General features: G+C 58.0%; 1 protein-coding gene across 5 annotated transcripts; it reads right to left on the bottom strand.

Moving 5' to 3' along the window:
• Positions 1 to 1521: 1521 nt before the first annotated feature.
• SLC25A47 (solute carrier family 25 member 47) lies at positions 1522 to 7306 on the bottom strand. Of its 5 annotated transcripts, XM_033107105.1 has the most exons (6): positions 7192 to 7305; positions 5103 to 5146; positions 4734 to 4805; positions 3991 to 4173; positions 2725 to 3037; positions 1522 to 2422 (listed from the first exon to the last, which is right to left on the bottom strand). In XM_033107105.1, the coding sequence occupies exons 1-6, from the start codon at positions 7217 to 7219 to the stop codon at positions 2142 to 2144; spliced, it is 921 nt and encodes a 306-aa protein (XP_032962996.1). In that variant the 5' UTR covers positions 7220 to 7305; the 3' UTR covers positions 1522 to 2141. The 5 variants fall into 5 exon arrangements, with proteins under 5 accessions (XP_032962996.1, XP_032962997.1, XP_032962999.1 ...); XM_033107106.1 differs by lacking the exon at positions 4734 to 4805 and having other exon boundaries at positions 7192 to 7306; XM_033107108.1 differs by lacking the exon at positions 3991 to 4173 and having other exon boundaries at positions 7192 to 7306.
• Between the last annotated feature and the right edge of the window lie 9707 nt (positions 7307 to 17013).

The following is a 17013-nucleotide window of genomic DNA, read 5'->3' on the forward strand; positions in this document are numbered from 1 at the left end:
GACCCAGCTCTGGCCAACTGTGATCCTACGCCCACCCCTTCCCTTCCCCATCCCCCTCCTTCCGTTTCTAAAGATGGGCTGGGGGGGCATCCAAAGGGCCTTGTACCCTAGAGATGGTAGAGAGCAAGGACCTTCCTGCAAAGCCACTTCCCCAGCATAGGCGGGCTAGCTGCTCAGTGGCCAGTGGTCCCCACCTTCCCCAACCAGCAGTGCTGCCGTAATTCTGCCTGCAAGGCTGAGCAAGTAGGTACTCTAGTGTTCTTCTTGCCAAGAGCGGAACCAGGCTCGGGGTTTTGATGAATGATTAAAAACTTGTTAGCTGACACCCTTTTCCCAACACCTGGCCAGAGCGTCTTAGCATCTTTAACTGTAACCTGGATGAACTTCCAGGAAATACCACAGGATTTCATTCACTCATCCAGGCATTCCTTCCCCACCCCCTGAGCACCTACCGTGTGCCAGGCCCTGAGCTGGAGATATTCCAAATCAGACATGTGCGGCCCTTGAGCAGCTTACAGTCTGGGTTGGTTGGGGGGTGCAGTCTCAGGGGGGAGGGGGAGCGGTCACAGGATGACCCAGGGCCCCGTGGGGACAGAGCGAGAGACCCCTAAAAGTAGCCTGGTGGTCAGGCAGGGAGCGCTTCCTGGAGCGCTTCCTGGAGAAGGTGAGGCCTGGTGTGGGGAGTTGGCCAGTCAGAGGAGGGGGAGGGGTGTTCCTACAGAGAGCACAGGGTGGAATCAAATACCTGGTTCAGTGTGACAGGAGCAGCCAGAGAGGAGGGCCCTCCCACATGTTCTGGGAAGAGGGAAGAGTTTGGCCAGAACGCCTGAGGTTCTTCTATCCAAGGACACGGTCCAGGCCCGTGTCTGAGTGTCATCGAGGCAGCTGTGGGGTGGCTTTACCAGAGGGCTGCTGCAGTGGGCATTCAATAGGTTTGTGTTGCATCTGCCAGCCCTGCCCCCAGTGTCCTGTCACTGGAAGGCATGTGGTGCCAGGGAGAGGGCTGGGGCTTCAGAAGTGCAGGCGCGAGTCCCCTACCGTCTCTGCTGCGTGGTCTTCAACAAGCCCAGCTCCCTCTGAGCTATTTCCTCACCTGGTGTCACCTGTGTGAGGTGCCGGGCACCCAGCATTGTTCAGGACACACCAATCCCTCCCTCCTCCAGGGCCCAAGGAAAGGCAGCTTGCAGCCTCGTGTCCAGGTAGTGGTGGGGCCAGGCAGCTGGCTCGAACTGCCTGGAACCCAGTTTTGCTCAAAAAGGGGGTGATTTGGGATGGAGGTGGCGAGGAGGGCATGCATCGCGCTGAATGCTGAACAGCCCCTATGGCAGGGCTCGGCACACAGGCCAGGCCCCAGCCCCAAAGGCCGTGGAAGTGGAGCCGGCCAGAGTGCTGGGCTGGGCCTCGGGGTGCCCATCTGCCAAATGGGAGCGCTGGTCACACAGATGTGAAGGGCTTGGCCTCTGAGGATGAACCGGGCGGGGACATGGGTCACCAGCCCCACAGACCACAGAGCAGCACCACTGAACATCCTCAGAAACGTTTAATCAGAAACTAACCCCCACAGAGTCTACAGGCAGAGTGAGGGTGCGTTACACGCCTGTGTGCCAGCCCGCAGAGCTGGACCAGCAGTGCCTCTCTGAGCAGCCTGGTGCCAGAACGAGCAGGCATGGAACCAGACAGCTGCCCCTCAGTCCCATCTGGTGGGCATCAACTGGGCTGTGTCTGAGGGACAATGCATGAAGAGCGCACTAAATAGCAATGGAGAGATGAGTGGGGTGTGGGGGCAGCGGACAGCTGAGTAAATGGATGGTGGTTGGGGTGACAGGGGGAGGCCCCGGGGAGGCTGGAATGATGACTGACCACCTGCACCAATGAGTCCATGTGACAATGTCCTCATCCAAGAGGCCTCCCTGGCTCATGTGACACTCGGGCCAACCCCAGGCTGGTAACAGCGGGGCTCCTTGACCTTTTCTGGTCTGCAGTTGGGCCGGCGAAGCCCAAGCTCTGGCTGACTGGCTGCGGAGAGGCTCCCGGCTGTCCTGGGTGACAGCTCGGGTGGGACAGTCCCCTTTGCCTCCTCTAGCTACTACGCATGACCTCTGGAAGCTGCTAGCAGGCTGGCCCCCGGGGCGTGGGACCAACTACTTGAGCAGGCCCCGGGAGAGCCTCAGCGCGGCTTCATAGGTGACAAAGACCACCATGTTGACGGGGAAGGCACGGCAGCAGTTGAGCACCAGTCCCTTGAAGAGGACCCTCGGCCCCTCCTCCCGGACACTGGTCACCACACAGTGCAGGAGGCCCCGGTAGCGCCGCTGGCCCTGCCCGTCCGCCTGCAGGCGCGACTTGATCACGTCCATGGGGGTGGCCACGGCCCAGGCCAAGACCCCTGCACAGCCACCGGCCAGCAGCACACCCAAGACGTCTGCAGGGAGAGACCACGGCTGCCTTGATGGAAAGCAGACTGGGGCCCCAGAGGGGAGCGGGAGGGCCCCCAGGGCAGGGCCCAGCCGTAATTGAGGCCTGAGCTCACTCCACCAATGTGACTCATCCAACGCTGCACAGAGTGGGCCTATCCCGACCCTCAGTGTCAAGGGCTCTGAGGCCCCTCTCTGGAGGCACTTGGTACTACATAGTATGCGCAAGACTCCTCCACGCCTGCTCTCCCTGCCTCGGTTCCCACTAGCTGAGCCTGCCCCCACTTCCCAGGCCCCGGCCCCACCTCACCTGGCTGGCTGTGGCCAGTGGGGGTGAGCCACTCGCAGAGGATGGAGTAAGAGAGGAAGTAGGTGGCAAAGGAGTGGCTGTCCCTGAAGAGCAAGGCCGAGCTGCCCTTGTAGAGGCCCCGCAGTCCCTCCTCACGGGCCACCGTGGTCAGGCAGTGCAGCGGCCCTCGGTACTTGGGCCCAGGCACTGGACTAGCAGGGAGCGCGGGACACTGGGGGGTCACAGCCGAGGGCCACGAGGCCGAGGATCGCCGCTGCTGCGTCTGCGTCTGCAGGCGGACCTTGGCCACCTCGGTGGGCGACGTCAGGAACACCTGGAGCAGAGACGAGGCAAGCATAAGGAGGGACCAGGTCTGCCTGCACACCCTGGACCTGGCCCCCCGCAAGCGTCATGTTCCCCACGGTGACATCGGGGAGACTGGGCCCCAAGAAGCTTTAGGCTGGCCCACGGCCACCATGGAGTGGGGTTCAAAGCCAGCTCTGCCCACCCACTACAGTCAGAGGCTCCTTCCTGGCACAGAGCAGGTGTTAGGAAAATGTCTGTGACTCTGGTTCATGAAAGTATTTAATCTTATAATTAATATGCTAATGACATAGTAATGTATGATTTAATTCATGTAAGTATTTAATACAAACATAACACACTTACTGTACCGTGTTTCCCCGAAAAGAAGACCTCGCCGGACCATCAGCTCTAATGCGTCTTTTGGAGCAAAACTTAACATAAGACCTGGTATTATATTACATTATGTTATATTATATTATACTATATTATATTTAATTATATTATATTATATATTATATAAGACCCGGTCTTTTATTAAAATAAGACCAGGTCTTATATTAATGTTTGCTCCAAAAGACGCATCGAAGCTGCTTAATGGTCTGGCTAGGTCTCATTCGCAGGGAAACATGGTATTTAATAACATTTATGTATGACACATGATAATATACTAATAAAGTAGGTTGCTATTACATTGGAGTTCATACCTGCCAGACTCCATGCTAGGGGCTTTCCTCATGACCTCACTTAACCCTCACCATGATGCCTCTTACTGATGAAGAGACAGATGTTCAGAGAGGCTCCCTGGTATGCTCACGGTTTCTTGGCTAGCAAGCTTCAGCTGAGTCCTCACCCATGGTCCCCCGGCCTCCATCCAGTCTCTGTTCTCACTGAACCTCAGTTTCCCTACCTGCTGGTCTTGGTGACCTCTCAGGACCTCCCGGCCTATCCCTATCCCAGGGCCCCCTCATTGGCCCCACTCACACGGACGAGGCCAGAGGCGAATCCCGAGAGCGTGATGTCAGTCCTGGCGGGCTTGGCATCGGCACTGCCATACCGGAAACGGCAGATGTGTGACAGGCAGTGGTGGAAAGTGCCGAAAGACACGGAGGACACGAGGGACACCGTGCACACGGGCAGCGAGAGGCCCCTGTAGAAGCCCCATACCTGGTGGGCAGGTGGACGAGACCCAAAGGCCCGAGTCAGGGGAGAGGGCCGGCCAGAAGGAGAGGGCCGGTGCTGGCCCTGCCTGGCTGCGGGACCTCAGGCATGTCACTTAGTGCCGAGGGCCTCAGCTTCCTGAGCTGTAACACAGGGCTCACAGTACTCAGCTGGAGAGGTCGTGATGGGGAACTAAAGAGCTCCTCGACCCAGGGCAGCTCTCTGATGACGAGGATGGTGAACTAGCAGGCTTTATTGCTGCTACTTTCCTTTTCCTCATCCCTGGCTGGCACTGAGTCCCAAGTTCACTTTGGTACATGTCTGAGTCCCTGCTCTGGACAGGTCTCTGAGCTGGACCCTGGGGACCTGACATCTCCACCCAGCACCACTGGTGCCCAGCCTAGAGGGCTCAGAGGAATCCAGGAGGTTGGTACAATTATTCCCATTCGGAAGGTGAGAGAACCAAGGCTCAGCGAGGGTCTCAACCCTGCCTGGCTGGTTGGTGAGTGGCAGCCATGGGATCTAAGGCCAACACCCCCCGCCCCTGCCCCTGGCCCCAGGCCTACCCGCTCTCGGCGGTACATGTCCCGGACACAGCACCAGATGGCTGTGTACTTGGGCTCCGTCTGGATCCTGACCTGTGAGGGAATCAGACTTCAGGAAGGGGTGGCTCCAGGCCCAGCACAAGGCCAGCAGGCCCTAGGGGAGGGGAAGAGCCAACCCCTGATTGTCTGTCATGCTGACAGACACCCTATTTAAGAGAAGCTTGAGGCCCAGGGTTGAGGACACTGACCAACCCGAGGACCTTGGGGAGGGGTGAGGCTGATTCGCTTGCTGGAAAGGTCTTCTGGCTGTGGACGGGCGCAGGAGACTCAGAGGGCGGCCTAAGCCCGGGGAGGCGCCTTGGGGTGGGTGGCGGAGGCCCATCGTCGTACCTTCACCGTGTCCAGGGGGTAACCTACAGCAACACCACAGACGCCTGGAAGGAAAGCAGAGGGAGCAGCCTGAGCGCGTCTCCGGGAGGAGGAGGGTGAGCCCTGCCCACGCTCCCACTGAGAGCAGACCCACACTGGCTCTTCTCGTCCACACCATAGCTCATCAACTTCTGTTTTACAGAAGAGGAAACTGAGGCTAAGCGAGGCGAGGTGACTCCTGACCAGTTGCTACCCATTCCTCCTTCCCCAAGTCTTGGCCCGCGGGTGCCTAGTTCTGAAAGCCACGGAAGCTCCTTGGCCTGCCCTCCGGTGTCATGTTTTGGGAGAACTTCTGGTCCAGCATTTGCTGGGCCCTGTCTCCAGGCCAGGAAACATTAGCCCTCAAGCTTCAGGCTGTGAAGGGTTTGGGGGTGGCCGGGGGCACAGACCAAACAAAAGCTTGGGAGGTGGGAGAGTCCAGTCACCCCAGGGCTCTGTGAAGGCCTTCTCAGAATCACAAGTTTGCATGGGACAGAGTGGGAGGCAAGGCTTCCTAGACCAGGGCCCTCTGCCCCCTACAAAGGGGGGCCTGGTGCCAACATCCTATTCCTGCCTCCTTTCCGTTTCCCAACATCCAAGCCCCAGCACTGCCTCGAGGAAGCTGGAGAGTGAGCAGGCAGGTCCCTGGGGATTACACACACACACCCTGGGGGTGGGGGTGAGGGCCACCTGAGGACAGTGAGGCATGTGAGGGCTGAGTCCTATTTACTCTTTATCCCAGGACTCGAGAAAGAACAAAGTGAATGAATGAATGAATGAATGAATGAATGAACAAAGAGAGTGAAGCAAAAGACTGACTGACTTTGGTAGGATTACCGTCCATGACCCTCACCTACACCTCACCAAACTCCTACTCATCCATCAAAGCTGTGCCACAGCATCACCTCCTCCCGGGAGCCCTCCCTCACTCCTGCACTGTGGGCTGCCCCTGTGCCAGGAGGCATGTTGACCAGAGCCCCTGTCACAGGGCTTTGCTGCTGTCCCACAGCATGCTATTTCTGCCTCCAGAACTGGAGTCCCTCAAGGACAAGGCCCATGTCTGGTTCCCGTGACCCAGGGCCCAGCAAAGATCAGAGGCCCTTTCCACCCAGGCCTTCTGTGGGCTCTAGAGGAAACAGGCAGGACAGTGGAGCCGGTCCTGGCTGTGTGATCTTGGGTAAGTCAAGCCCCTTCTCTGAGCCTCCTTCTTAGGAGGCTAACGTCCAGGGCAGCTGCTGGTCTCAGGTCTGGCGCACCTCAGAGAGCCTCCTGGTGAGACCAAGGCCCCGGTGTTTCCTGGTTCCAGGCTGCCTTCCCCATCCCACGCTGTTCCCAGAAGTATCGACAGTCACTGTTTTTTCACATGATAAACAAGGCCAAGGGTGCCTTACCCAAAATAGCCTAAGCCTACAGGGTGGGAGCTGGGAGGAGCCGGAGCCCGTCCTGAGCCTGCTTCCCAATGGGTCAGATATTTGTCTGGACTAGTCTTTCGCAATAAGCCCTTTCCCCAGAAGTGAAAACAGTTGGTGGGCCCAGGAAGGCCAGGACTGCACACAGTACCAGGTGGTGGGCGGGGCTGGGGCTCAGCCAGGCCCTCCCCCCCCCCTCCTGCCGCCCCCCAGCCCACCCACCGCTTCCAGGCACTGTCGTCTGTCCTCCCTCTCCTGGAGCTGCTCATCCTTTCCCACGGCTCAGCCACCCCTCTGTGCCCATCACTCCCAGCCTCAACTTGGCCCAGGCAGTGGACGTGACCCCACCACCCAGCAGCCCTCACCCCTGGACCTGCCCCTCAGCCTCCCGGCTGAGCCCCCAGGCCCGTGCAGACTTACCCCACCTCCACCTCCACCCAGCCCTGCGTCGCCTCCCTGAGTCTCCGGGGAACCTGCTATGTCCTCCTGGCACCCGGCACCCATGGCCCACACCAGGTCCTGGCCACTTCCAGAGTGTCTCCTCAAACCCCACGCCTGCCCCCCAAGGCAGAGGCTACCCCCCAGGGCAGAGCGTTTCCCAGCTCCCCCTGGTACTCCGGGGAGCAGCAGTTCCCTGCGGGGCCCCACTGACTGTCTGTTACCTCCGATGGCTCCAGCAACAAAATCCATGGACAACGTGGGTGGTGGCGAAGGCCCTGGGGTCTCCTGCCTGACAGTAGCCTGATGCCACCACCAGGGTGACAGCTCCCAGCCAGCTCCTCTCAGGCCTTAAATACCTGTGGTAGAGGGCAGGGGCCAAGAGGCAGGAGCCTGACCAGCGGCCCCGAAGGCAGAGGTCATGCTGGGAAGTAAGCAGGTCGATGCCCAGCTGGACTCCCTCCTACCCATTCCCCGGCGGTCCCTGTCCCAGTGCCCTCAGGACCTAGGTGTGGGGAGGAAGTAAGTGAGAGGTCACAGGAGGTGCCAGTAGGATCCCTGTCCCCACTGCCTGCAGGCCTCGGCCCCAGGCCACATCCAGACACCTCCTGTGGGGGTGGTCCAGGGATGTGGCTGTCATGTCTCTGTCACTCCAAGCCCAAACTCAGGCCTTATCTGTGGCCTTGGGCCTCCCCTGGAATTGCTCCTGCCAGGGAACCCTCAAAGCTCCCTCACCTATTCATTCAACAAACACTCTCAGAACTGAGGCTGCACTGAGGCAAATAAAGCCCAGGGCCCATCCTCCAGGAGCTCCAGTTGGCAGGGAGGGAACGGGGATGCTGGGCCACAGTGCCTGGCCCTGGGGAGGCTGGCTGGAGCCCTGCAGGAGCAGCGTGAACACCAGGCACAGCCCACTGTCTGCCCCACGCCCTTCACACCACGCTGGTCCCACACTGTCACTGCCACCACCTGTCTTCCCTGTCCCCAGGGCCCCGGCCAGGTCTGCCTCAATTCTGAGTCCCCAGTGGCCAGCACAGACCCAGCATGGAGCAGGGATCACTGAGGGAGGGGACCCAGCCCCGCAGGGCCCACCTCCGGGGTTGCCAACTTAGCTTCTAACCAAACCAGGACACCCCTGAAGAGGAAGCCACTCCAACAAGAGGTCACTTCCATGTGCTGGTCACTTGAAATCATTGCGGCCCTGCGAGGACCTGAGACTCAGTGTCCCCCTGACTCTCACAGGGTGCAGGCAGCCCTATCAGGGTGGCCCTCAGGGCAGGGGCCACGCGTCCTCTGGGTGGACTTGCAGGCTGGCCTTCAACAGACAGTACCAATGAGGGACAGCCTCACCTACACTGCCCAGCAGTTTGTGAGTGCGGTGAGTGGGGGACACACGTTGCCAGTGGCAGCTGCCACAGCAGAGGGCAAAGGACAGGATGCGGCCCGTCCAAGGCCAGTCCTGGTGCTTGTTCTGGCTTTTAGAGAGACGCAGGCAGTCTGGTTAGGAGCCAAGCTGTCTGCATTCAAATTGGAGCTGTCACTTATGCCAGCTCTGAGACCTTGGGCAAGCCCCTCGGCCTCTCTGTGCCTCTACTTCCAGAGAGTACCTGCCTCATATCTGCGACCACGCAGGGCAAGCTCCAGGCGTGTCCCTGTGGAAGTGGCCAGCCCAACATGAAGGGTGCTCCAATAGGAGCACAGGTTCTAGAAGGAAGGAGGTGAGAGGCCTGTTCTGAGCAGGGCAAATACAGCGGGGGCTTGGGTAGCAGATGCTACACTCGAAAGGCCAGCACCTTAGATGATGAGGGAGCTTGAAGCATGTTGTCTAACTGAAAGAACAGGGAACTGCTTGTCCCTTGTTTCCTGTGTAGTGTCAAACGTGACAAATGCCACCGACCACCTGGCACTTGAACCAGCAGCCCAGGAATTGCCCTGGATGCCTTTCCCCCGGCACCCCACATTGAGTGAGACACCTAGTCTTCCGGTCAGACCTCAGACCACTTTCGCTCTCCATCTGCACAGCCGGCGGCTGCATCCTCTCTGCCCTGGACAAGAGCTGCCCCTGCCCAGGCCCACTCCCCACCCGTGCAACAAACACTGCATGCCCACTGCACGCTACGTTCCGGGCATGGGGCCACAGCCATAAACACAGGAGATGTCCCTGCCCCGTGGATCTTCTGTTCTAGTGGGGAAGACAGACACCAACACACTAAAAATACAGAGTCTGTCAGATGGTGGTAAGTGCCAAGGAGAGACAGCGTGGGGAGGGGACAGGGAGTGGCGGGGGAGGGTCAGTGTTAGAAAAGGCAGCCCAAGAAGGTGACATTTGAGACAAGCGTATTTTCTCAGTCACCGCAGCCAAGTTTCACCTGCCCTTTGTTTCCTGAACAAACATGCCCAATCTTTACCCTTCTCCACAGCGGAAACAGAAAACATGCCACCTCACTGTTTAAGCTGCTTTGTACACGTCTGAACAACTCCCCACCCAACTGTGAGCTTCTGGAAGGCAGTGTTGTGTGGGGTTTGTCTCTGAGCCTGCAGCTCCCAGCACAGGGCAGGCACCCTTGAGTGGTTGGGTGAGTACATGCATGAGAAAACAAGTCAGGGGATGGGCGGTAGGCAGGTGAGTGGGTGGGGGGATGGATGGATGGGTGGTGGGTAGGTGGCTGGGTGGGGGTGGATGCTACATGGACAGAAATGGATGGACCCAGGGCAGGATCACCTGCTCACACTGGGCTTGACCTGACCAAGCAGATGGCAAAGGGGCCGTCGAGTAGGTGGGCAGGCTGAAGTTTTGGCGAGGGAGAGCCTCACATGGTTTGGGAGATGCTCAAGCTGGGTTTGTTTCCTGGCTCCGCCTCTCCCAGCTGTGTGACTTAAGGTCAGTGCTATGACCTCTCTGAGTCTTGCATGGATGGCAGGAGACAGAGCCCATAGTCACCAGCTGGGGCCACCCCTCCCCATGGAGTCAGGCCTGCTTTAGGCCTCCTGCACCAACACCAGAACCCCACCATGTTCCGCGCCCCCAGCCCGAGCAAGGAGGCCCAGGCCGTGCTCTGGGGCAGACAGACATTGCACAGACAACCGAAGCGTGAGCCAATACAAAGCGCTCCAGGAAGGGGCCGCTGGCCCCGCTGGGCTGAGGGTCTTTCTGGCCCGGGAGCCATGGAGGAGCTTGTCATATTCTAAATGCATTTTTCCATTTTATAACAGAAGGAATAACTACAAAATATATTTTTAAATCCAGACAGAAGAAATGCAGCCAACACAGAAAGTGAGAGCCCCATAGTCCAGGCCAGGGTCCCAGCATCCAGTCAGAGGCGGGCAAACACGAGTATTTTTTTCCCTGTCTGTTGGCGATTTGCATCTTTTCTTTATCGGTGAGTCTGGAGGCCTTGCAGGAAGCACCTGCAGACTCACTTCCTTCTGGGCTCGTCCACCGTCCCCGTGGTGTGGCCACGATGGACAGGAGGCTGAGCCAGGCTGCCCGGGTATGGCCCTCACCTGCCACTTCTCACTGGTGACCTGAGGGAGCCACTAGCTCACCTGGGCTTCAGTAGCCTTGTCTGTAACATGGAAATCTATGACCTACCGCCAAACAGCTTTGGAAGGACTGAAGGGCCGACAGCTGGAAAGCTCTTGGAGCCTTGATCTGAGCTCTACATATATGACCATTATGATTTAATTTGCGTGATATACTCTGGGCTTATTTCCGATTTATTACAGAAAGTGTGCCAATAAGCACACTTGGGGACTTTTGTGTTTCTTTGCGGAGATCGCTGGGTCAAAGGCACCTGAGCTATTTTTAACTTTCTCATACTTTGCCATTTGGGCAGGATTTGGGGGGAGCAGGAGGGGCAAGGGGATTGCCAAGTGATGGAAACAGCTCAGGAGCCCAGAGTGGGCATAGGGGGCCAGGCTGTGGCTCCAGACTTCGGCAGCCGTGGCATTATCAGAAAATGGGGCTCCTTGGCAAGCCTAGACCAGGTCAGGAGAGCCCAGGTGCTCACCCAGCTCACTCTGTGACCAGGAGTAAGTCCCCGACTCCCCGAGCCTCAGTGTCTTTATCTATAAAGTGGGACAGGAGACGCAAGTCTATACATGTGGGGCCTGGCCCTGCCATGCTCTGCCTGGATCTGAACAATGTCCAGTTGTTGCTGCAGACCCCACGGCCCCAGGCAGGGTGGAGACTCAGCCACCTTTTGGAGGGAGGTGTCTCTGGGGAGTGACCGGCTTGTGGGGTGGGATGAACCCCTACCTCAGTCCTCCCAGACACCCTGGCGTCCCTCTGACACCGAGGGGTTAGGGTCCTGGGGCTGGGGTCGTCAAGCCTCCATGGCCCCCAGAAGGGGTCTCAGGGTTGCAAAGCGTGTGACAGGGCATTCCCTGCTGCCTCGCCTGCCTGTACGATGTCCCTGGAAACGGCACACAGGCAGCCTGCCCCACAGTGCCACTCCTTCCCCTGCCCACAGAGCTGACAGGCATCAGACCCAGTGTGCCCACATCTGTGTCATGACCCAGTCTCAGAAGGGACACACTGTCATGTCCATGTTTGAAGGGGTAGGGACTCACTTGCAGGCAACAGGAGCAGCACATGCCTGAATGGTGTCCTCGCGTGGACGAGGCTGGCAGGGGGTGCTGGGTGAAGCTGCAGGTGAGACGCAACTGAGAAGAACCCGGAATGCCCAGGCTGGAGCATGCAGACACATCTCATTGGTGTAGGCACAGCACGCCTGGGGAGATAATGGACCTGGAAGGGCAGTGGCAGGTGGAGGATGAGAGGCTGGCACGATACCAGGGAGGGGGCGCTGTCAGAACTGGCTGGGAAGGAAACAGAGAGGTGCATGTGGACAGGACGCCCTGAAGGCAGGCTACACCAGACACCCTGCTGGCACACAGACGCTCAAAGGTGGCTGAGAGAAGCTTACCTGACGCCCTTCATCTGGACGGCAAGCCCCATGATGGGGTCACACCTGGACCATGTGGTATAGAGCTGGGGACGGGTCTGCGGTGGGCAAAGCCTGAAGCAGCTGGGCAGGGGGCAGAGCGGGGACCATCCTCCCTGTGCAGTTGCCCCAGGAAGACACGGCCAGACCAGGCACTGGCTTGTGGCTGGCAAGGTGACTGCCTCAAGCTGGGCATGTACGACAGGAGAAGCCAAGGCAGGAAGATGGGAGAACAAGCCAGCCAAGGTCCCTCCCACACGGAGAGGTTCTGGAACCGGAGAACTCCTCTTCAGAATGCTGAGGGCCGTCTCAGTCCCTTTCTCCTGTCTCCGGCACTCCAGAGGGGCCTGCCTGCTGTGTCTGTGACAAGCCTCTGGGCTCAGGACATGTGGTTCTCTGCCCTCTCCTGCCCACTCCTACCTCTCCACGGTGCCAACTCCAACTGATTGGCCAATTCAATCAAGGCCCTGCTGTGACCACTTCCCCCTCCCCGGGTGCCTGCTCACACTGACTGTCGGCCTGGAACAGCCTGCTCGCCCACCTTTTCCCATGCATGGGACAGTGGGAGCCTCTCGAGAGGGGACAGCTGGGATGGCTCACACCAGGCCCCAGCACCAGCCCAGGGCTGGACCAGAGAATGGCTCCATGAGGCTTGCGCATTGCAGGGACAACTGAATGTGCGGCAAGCATGCAAGCTCCCCTGTCCCAGCGTGGCCCCTCTGTCCTAACCAGGTGACCTGACTCTAGCTGGGAACCACCCCTTTGGTCTTCTGGTCAGTCCAGGGTGCCCCCAGGCAGCCCCCACCTTTAGTTCTATTTTTAGACTAGAAGCCTTTGCCAAGTGTCTATTTATATCGCTCCCCGTCTTGGGTTTCTGGTCATCTCCTCACATGGCCGAGCAGTCCGCCCTCAGCCTCTCGGCCCACTCCAGGCAGAGCAGGCTCAGAATGGCGCGGAGCTCACGGAAGGGAGGCCCGCAGCACACCTGAGCCGGTAGCCCTGGGGAAACTGAGTTTCCAGCCGGCCTACGAGACAAGAAACCTACCAGCAGACGGCAACTTTGGGGTTGACTAAATTCAAAGGAGAGAAGTGAATTTCTCAAAGTCTGCCCACCAAGACCCCTCTGGGCACCGTGGGCTCAGGGGCCGAGGGACCACCGACAGTGGCTGACTGTCCCCACGGGGGTCCCAGGCTCTCCATCCTCTGGGCCCAGCCAGCCACTCTGGGCTGGACTGGATGAGGGGCTGGAGAGACGGCCAGACAGCAAACATTTACTTACCTGGAAGAGCCGGCTCTCGTCAGTGCCAGGGCGCACACCAGTGGCTGGTCCCCAGTTTCTCACCACAAGGACACCCCACCTGTCTACTACAGCGCCCTCAGCCACCATTAGGGGACCGTTTGGGGCCAGGATTTCCCTTCACAGGTCAAGTGAAAGATGCCCTTAGGAACCCCTATGGGCCTCAACTAATTAAATTAACTCTTTTCTTAATTGCAGTACCTTTGGTTTATAATATTATAGAAATTAAATGGGCTGGCTCGGTGGCTCAGGCAGTTAGAGCTCTACGCTCCTAACTCTGAAGTCTGCCGGTTCGATTCCCACATGGGCCAGTGGGCTCTCAACCACAAGGTTGCAAGTTCAATTCCTCCCGTCCCGAAAGGGATGGTGGGCTCCGCCCCCTGCACCTAAAATTGAACACGGCACCTTGAGTTGAGCTGCCACTGAGCTCCCAGATGGCTCAGTTGGGTGGATTGCGTCCTCTCAACCACAAGGTTGCTGGTTCGATTCACAAGGGATGGTGGGCTGCGCCCCCTGCAACTAGCAACGGCAACTAGACCTGGAACTGGGCTGCGCCCTCCACAACTAAGACTGAAAGGACAACAACTTGACTTGGAAAAAATCCTGGAAGTACACACTGTTTCCCAATAAACTCCTGTTTCCCTTCCCCCAAAATTTAACTATTATCTTCCGTTTCCTGCAAAGGTGTGGACAGATGAAGGCAGAGAATCTTGCTCTGGAACTGCAGGACCCTGCCCACCCTGTGCATGCTTCCTACACACACAGCCTGACTCCCCAGAAGGTCTACACAGCCAGTCCACAGCCCAGGCCCACCCCACTCGCCCTGTGACACCCTCAGCTCCAGTCTTGCTCCCCACCCTAGGTCCAAACAGCCTCCTTCACAGAAGTCAACAGATTCCAGGGTGGGGAGAACAGGCAATTTTCTTTTCCTCCTGGTATTTCTTATTTTTCCACACTGAACCTACCTTGTGTAAATTATAAATCTGTACAAAATAAACAATACTCCACACTTTTCAGTGATCTGCTTGACCCCTCCCCTTCGCCATGATACTCCCTCCCTGCTGCTGTCCTCCTACTGTTCTGGCCTTGGGCCCCTCCTCCCCTTAAAGGCAGGGTCTGAGAAAAGCCCTGCAGGGGACCCTCCCCTGGGTGGGGTGGGGTGTCTGTGGCCCTTGAGAACATGAGGAGTTAGAAAAAGCACACTCTGTGCTGTGATTTTATCTTCAGGAATGAAACAGAACAGTCACAGAACCCACTGCTGGTGTAATAAAACAGGCTCAAAGATGTGGACGTCACGAGCGCATTTACTTGGTGCTGATTTTATTTTCACTTTCTCTCCCTAACTGCCAAGGGAGCCCTTGGAGTCAGGGAGGAGTGCCTGCCTTCTCCCAACGCTTGGCACAGAGCATCGCTCGGTCATTATCTGTGCACCGCCTGAGTCAATGATTCTCGGACAGCATGGAAAGGCAGAACTCTCTAGAAGAGCTTTTAATAAGAAATGCGGTTCTACAGTTTAGTAACCCAGCAGTGCACCCAAGTGACCCCATGTGCTCTCAGTGCCTGCCTTCACCCCTTCCTCCCTGCCCCAGAGTCCACCCCTCCACTGCTCCCCACAAACTGGACCTTTGTCCCCAAACCCAACAAGTCCCTGCATGGGGCACAGTAGGAACCCAACAGTGAGCCTCAGGAAGCTCCTTGGAGGAGGCCTTTTGGGGCAGCCCCGCAGGGGACCAGGGGAGCGATCCAGTGCAGCAGTATCGGGAGCCTGCGGGCCAGGGAGGAGGTGAGGTGTGAGGCTGCATCCCGTGGGGAGAGCTTAGATGTGGGGTGGGGTTGGAGGGAGCAAAGGGACAAAGAATGCAGTAGCACCAGGTGCCAACCCTCCTGGTGTTCTTGTGATGGATGATTGCCTACAATCAATACTATTATCAATTTGATATTTATCTCCGTTGTCATGCAGTCCGGCTGCTAAACAAAAATATTGATGGCCACATTTTAAGGAACACAGATAATCATCAACCAGAAGACTCTGATAGCTTGTGAAGGGCAGTGGGGTTGGTCAAAGGTCACAGCGTGAAAACTTAAATCCAGGACACAGGAATGGAGTTAGTTTTGTTCACATCTACATCTATTCAAGGGCTCATGCTCGTGCCACCTGTACGAAACAGGACATTAACTCGAGGGCACATGCGTTGCCATCTTTACCTCCTTCTCAGTCGTTCCATAATAATTTACGACTTACTGCTTACTGCCTCATTAAGGTACTTGACTTCCTCTCAAACCTCCAACACAAGGGATGGATGCTGCAGACTAGTGTGCTCCACCTCCTGCGGCCTGGTAACCCAGGGGCACCCCTGCCTAGAGGTGAGTCACCTCAATGTGGGTTGTCCTGTTTAATCACCGTGCTCTCCGAGGCCTGCAGCCACCAAGCATCCTCATCACCGTCTCCTGCCTTGTTTGGTGTCTGGGCTTCTCCTCAGGCCCATATGCTACTACTTTTCTGGCTCTTGGGCCACTCTTCCACCTGCCACCCCACCCTGCCTCCTTAAGGCATGGAGCTGGATCAGAGAGGCTGGCGATATTCAAACCCAGGCCTCCAGACCCCTAGTTCAGGGCCCACCAACCATCACAAGCACTGGACTAGGAGTCAGCAGACCTGGGTTTGGGGCTCTGCTTAATGATTGTTCTGTTTAGATTCTAAGAAGGAAAGGAAATCACACCTGATGGGTGGCCTCTGTATTACCGTGCTTCACTACTTATATGCCTGACATATATCCCCTAGTATCAAATATAGATAATTAAAACCTGTCCATGAGATACATATCCATTGTAATCCCCATCCCAATTTCAGAAACTAAAACTAGAACAGAACGGTGTGCTCTGCAACGGGAAACTCCGAAGAGTGTGGTTTGACCGCAGTTGCGTAAAGAAGGAAGTTGGGCCCCCCACCTGAGGGTGTTATTTGACTATCACTATGAAAGAGAAAGCACCCAACCAAGCTCGACCCCAACCGGACTGTCAGGACTTAATGAGGCGCTGGGGAAGGAGGGCAGGGAGAAGTCGCTGACCGGGACACTCCCTAGGGACTAAGGAGTGGTCCCAGTCTCAGGGTGGGGTGGGAGGGCGTCGGCGGCGGATTAGGCTCCTAGTAACCCCGTCCTCCTCCCGCCGCCCAGCTACCTGCGGTGACCGAGAGCTCTCCCATTTCGCCTGGCTCACCCGGGCCCCTAGCCTCCCAGAGCCGCAGTCCGGCGCCCGCCCCCTCCGGGCACAATGCGTCCTGGCCATCGCGTTCGGACGCGCCGCGATCTGGCCTGTTCGGCTCCGCGGCTGTCCGCCCTGTCCAGGAACCTCCCCCGCTCCACAGCCTCCCACGGCTCCCACGGGCCTGGCCGCGCCCTTCGCCCCAGGCCCCCTCCCGTTTTCAGGTTCGTTCCCCGCCGCCCGAAACGCCAGAACGCTCAGACCCCGAGACCCCGCGTGTCGAGCCAGGCGACCAGGAGTCCCAGGACCACCAACAGCTGGGTGCGCAGGCGGGAGGGCGAAGGCTACCCGAGGGGGCGATTCGCCGCCCTTAGAGTATCACAACTAGTTATGTCCGAGCCTTCGTGCCCGAAGGACCCTGGCGCTCCACGTCTGTTATCGCGGCTGTGTCCCCATTATACAGGCGAGGACGCCGTTTCCGCGGCACAGTTGGGATCTGAACCCAGGTTCCTGGGCCGGGTCCGGAGCGAGCGCACCTCACGCCCCGCCCAGCTGACACGCATCGCGCACGCCAGGAGCATCTTGGGCCGAGCAGGCCA

Source organism: Rhinolophus ferrumequinum, chromosome 6 (genome assembly GCF_004115265.2).
Source record: "Rhinolophus ferrumequinum isolate MPI-CBG mRhiFer1 chromosome 6, mRhiFer1_v1.p, whole genome shotgun sequence".
NCBI classification, from domain to species: Eukaryota; Metazoa; Chordata; class Mammalia; order Chiroptera; family Rhinolophidae; genus Rhinolophus; species Rhinolophus ferrumequinum.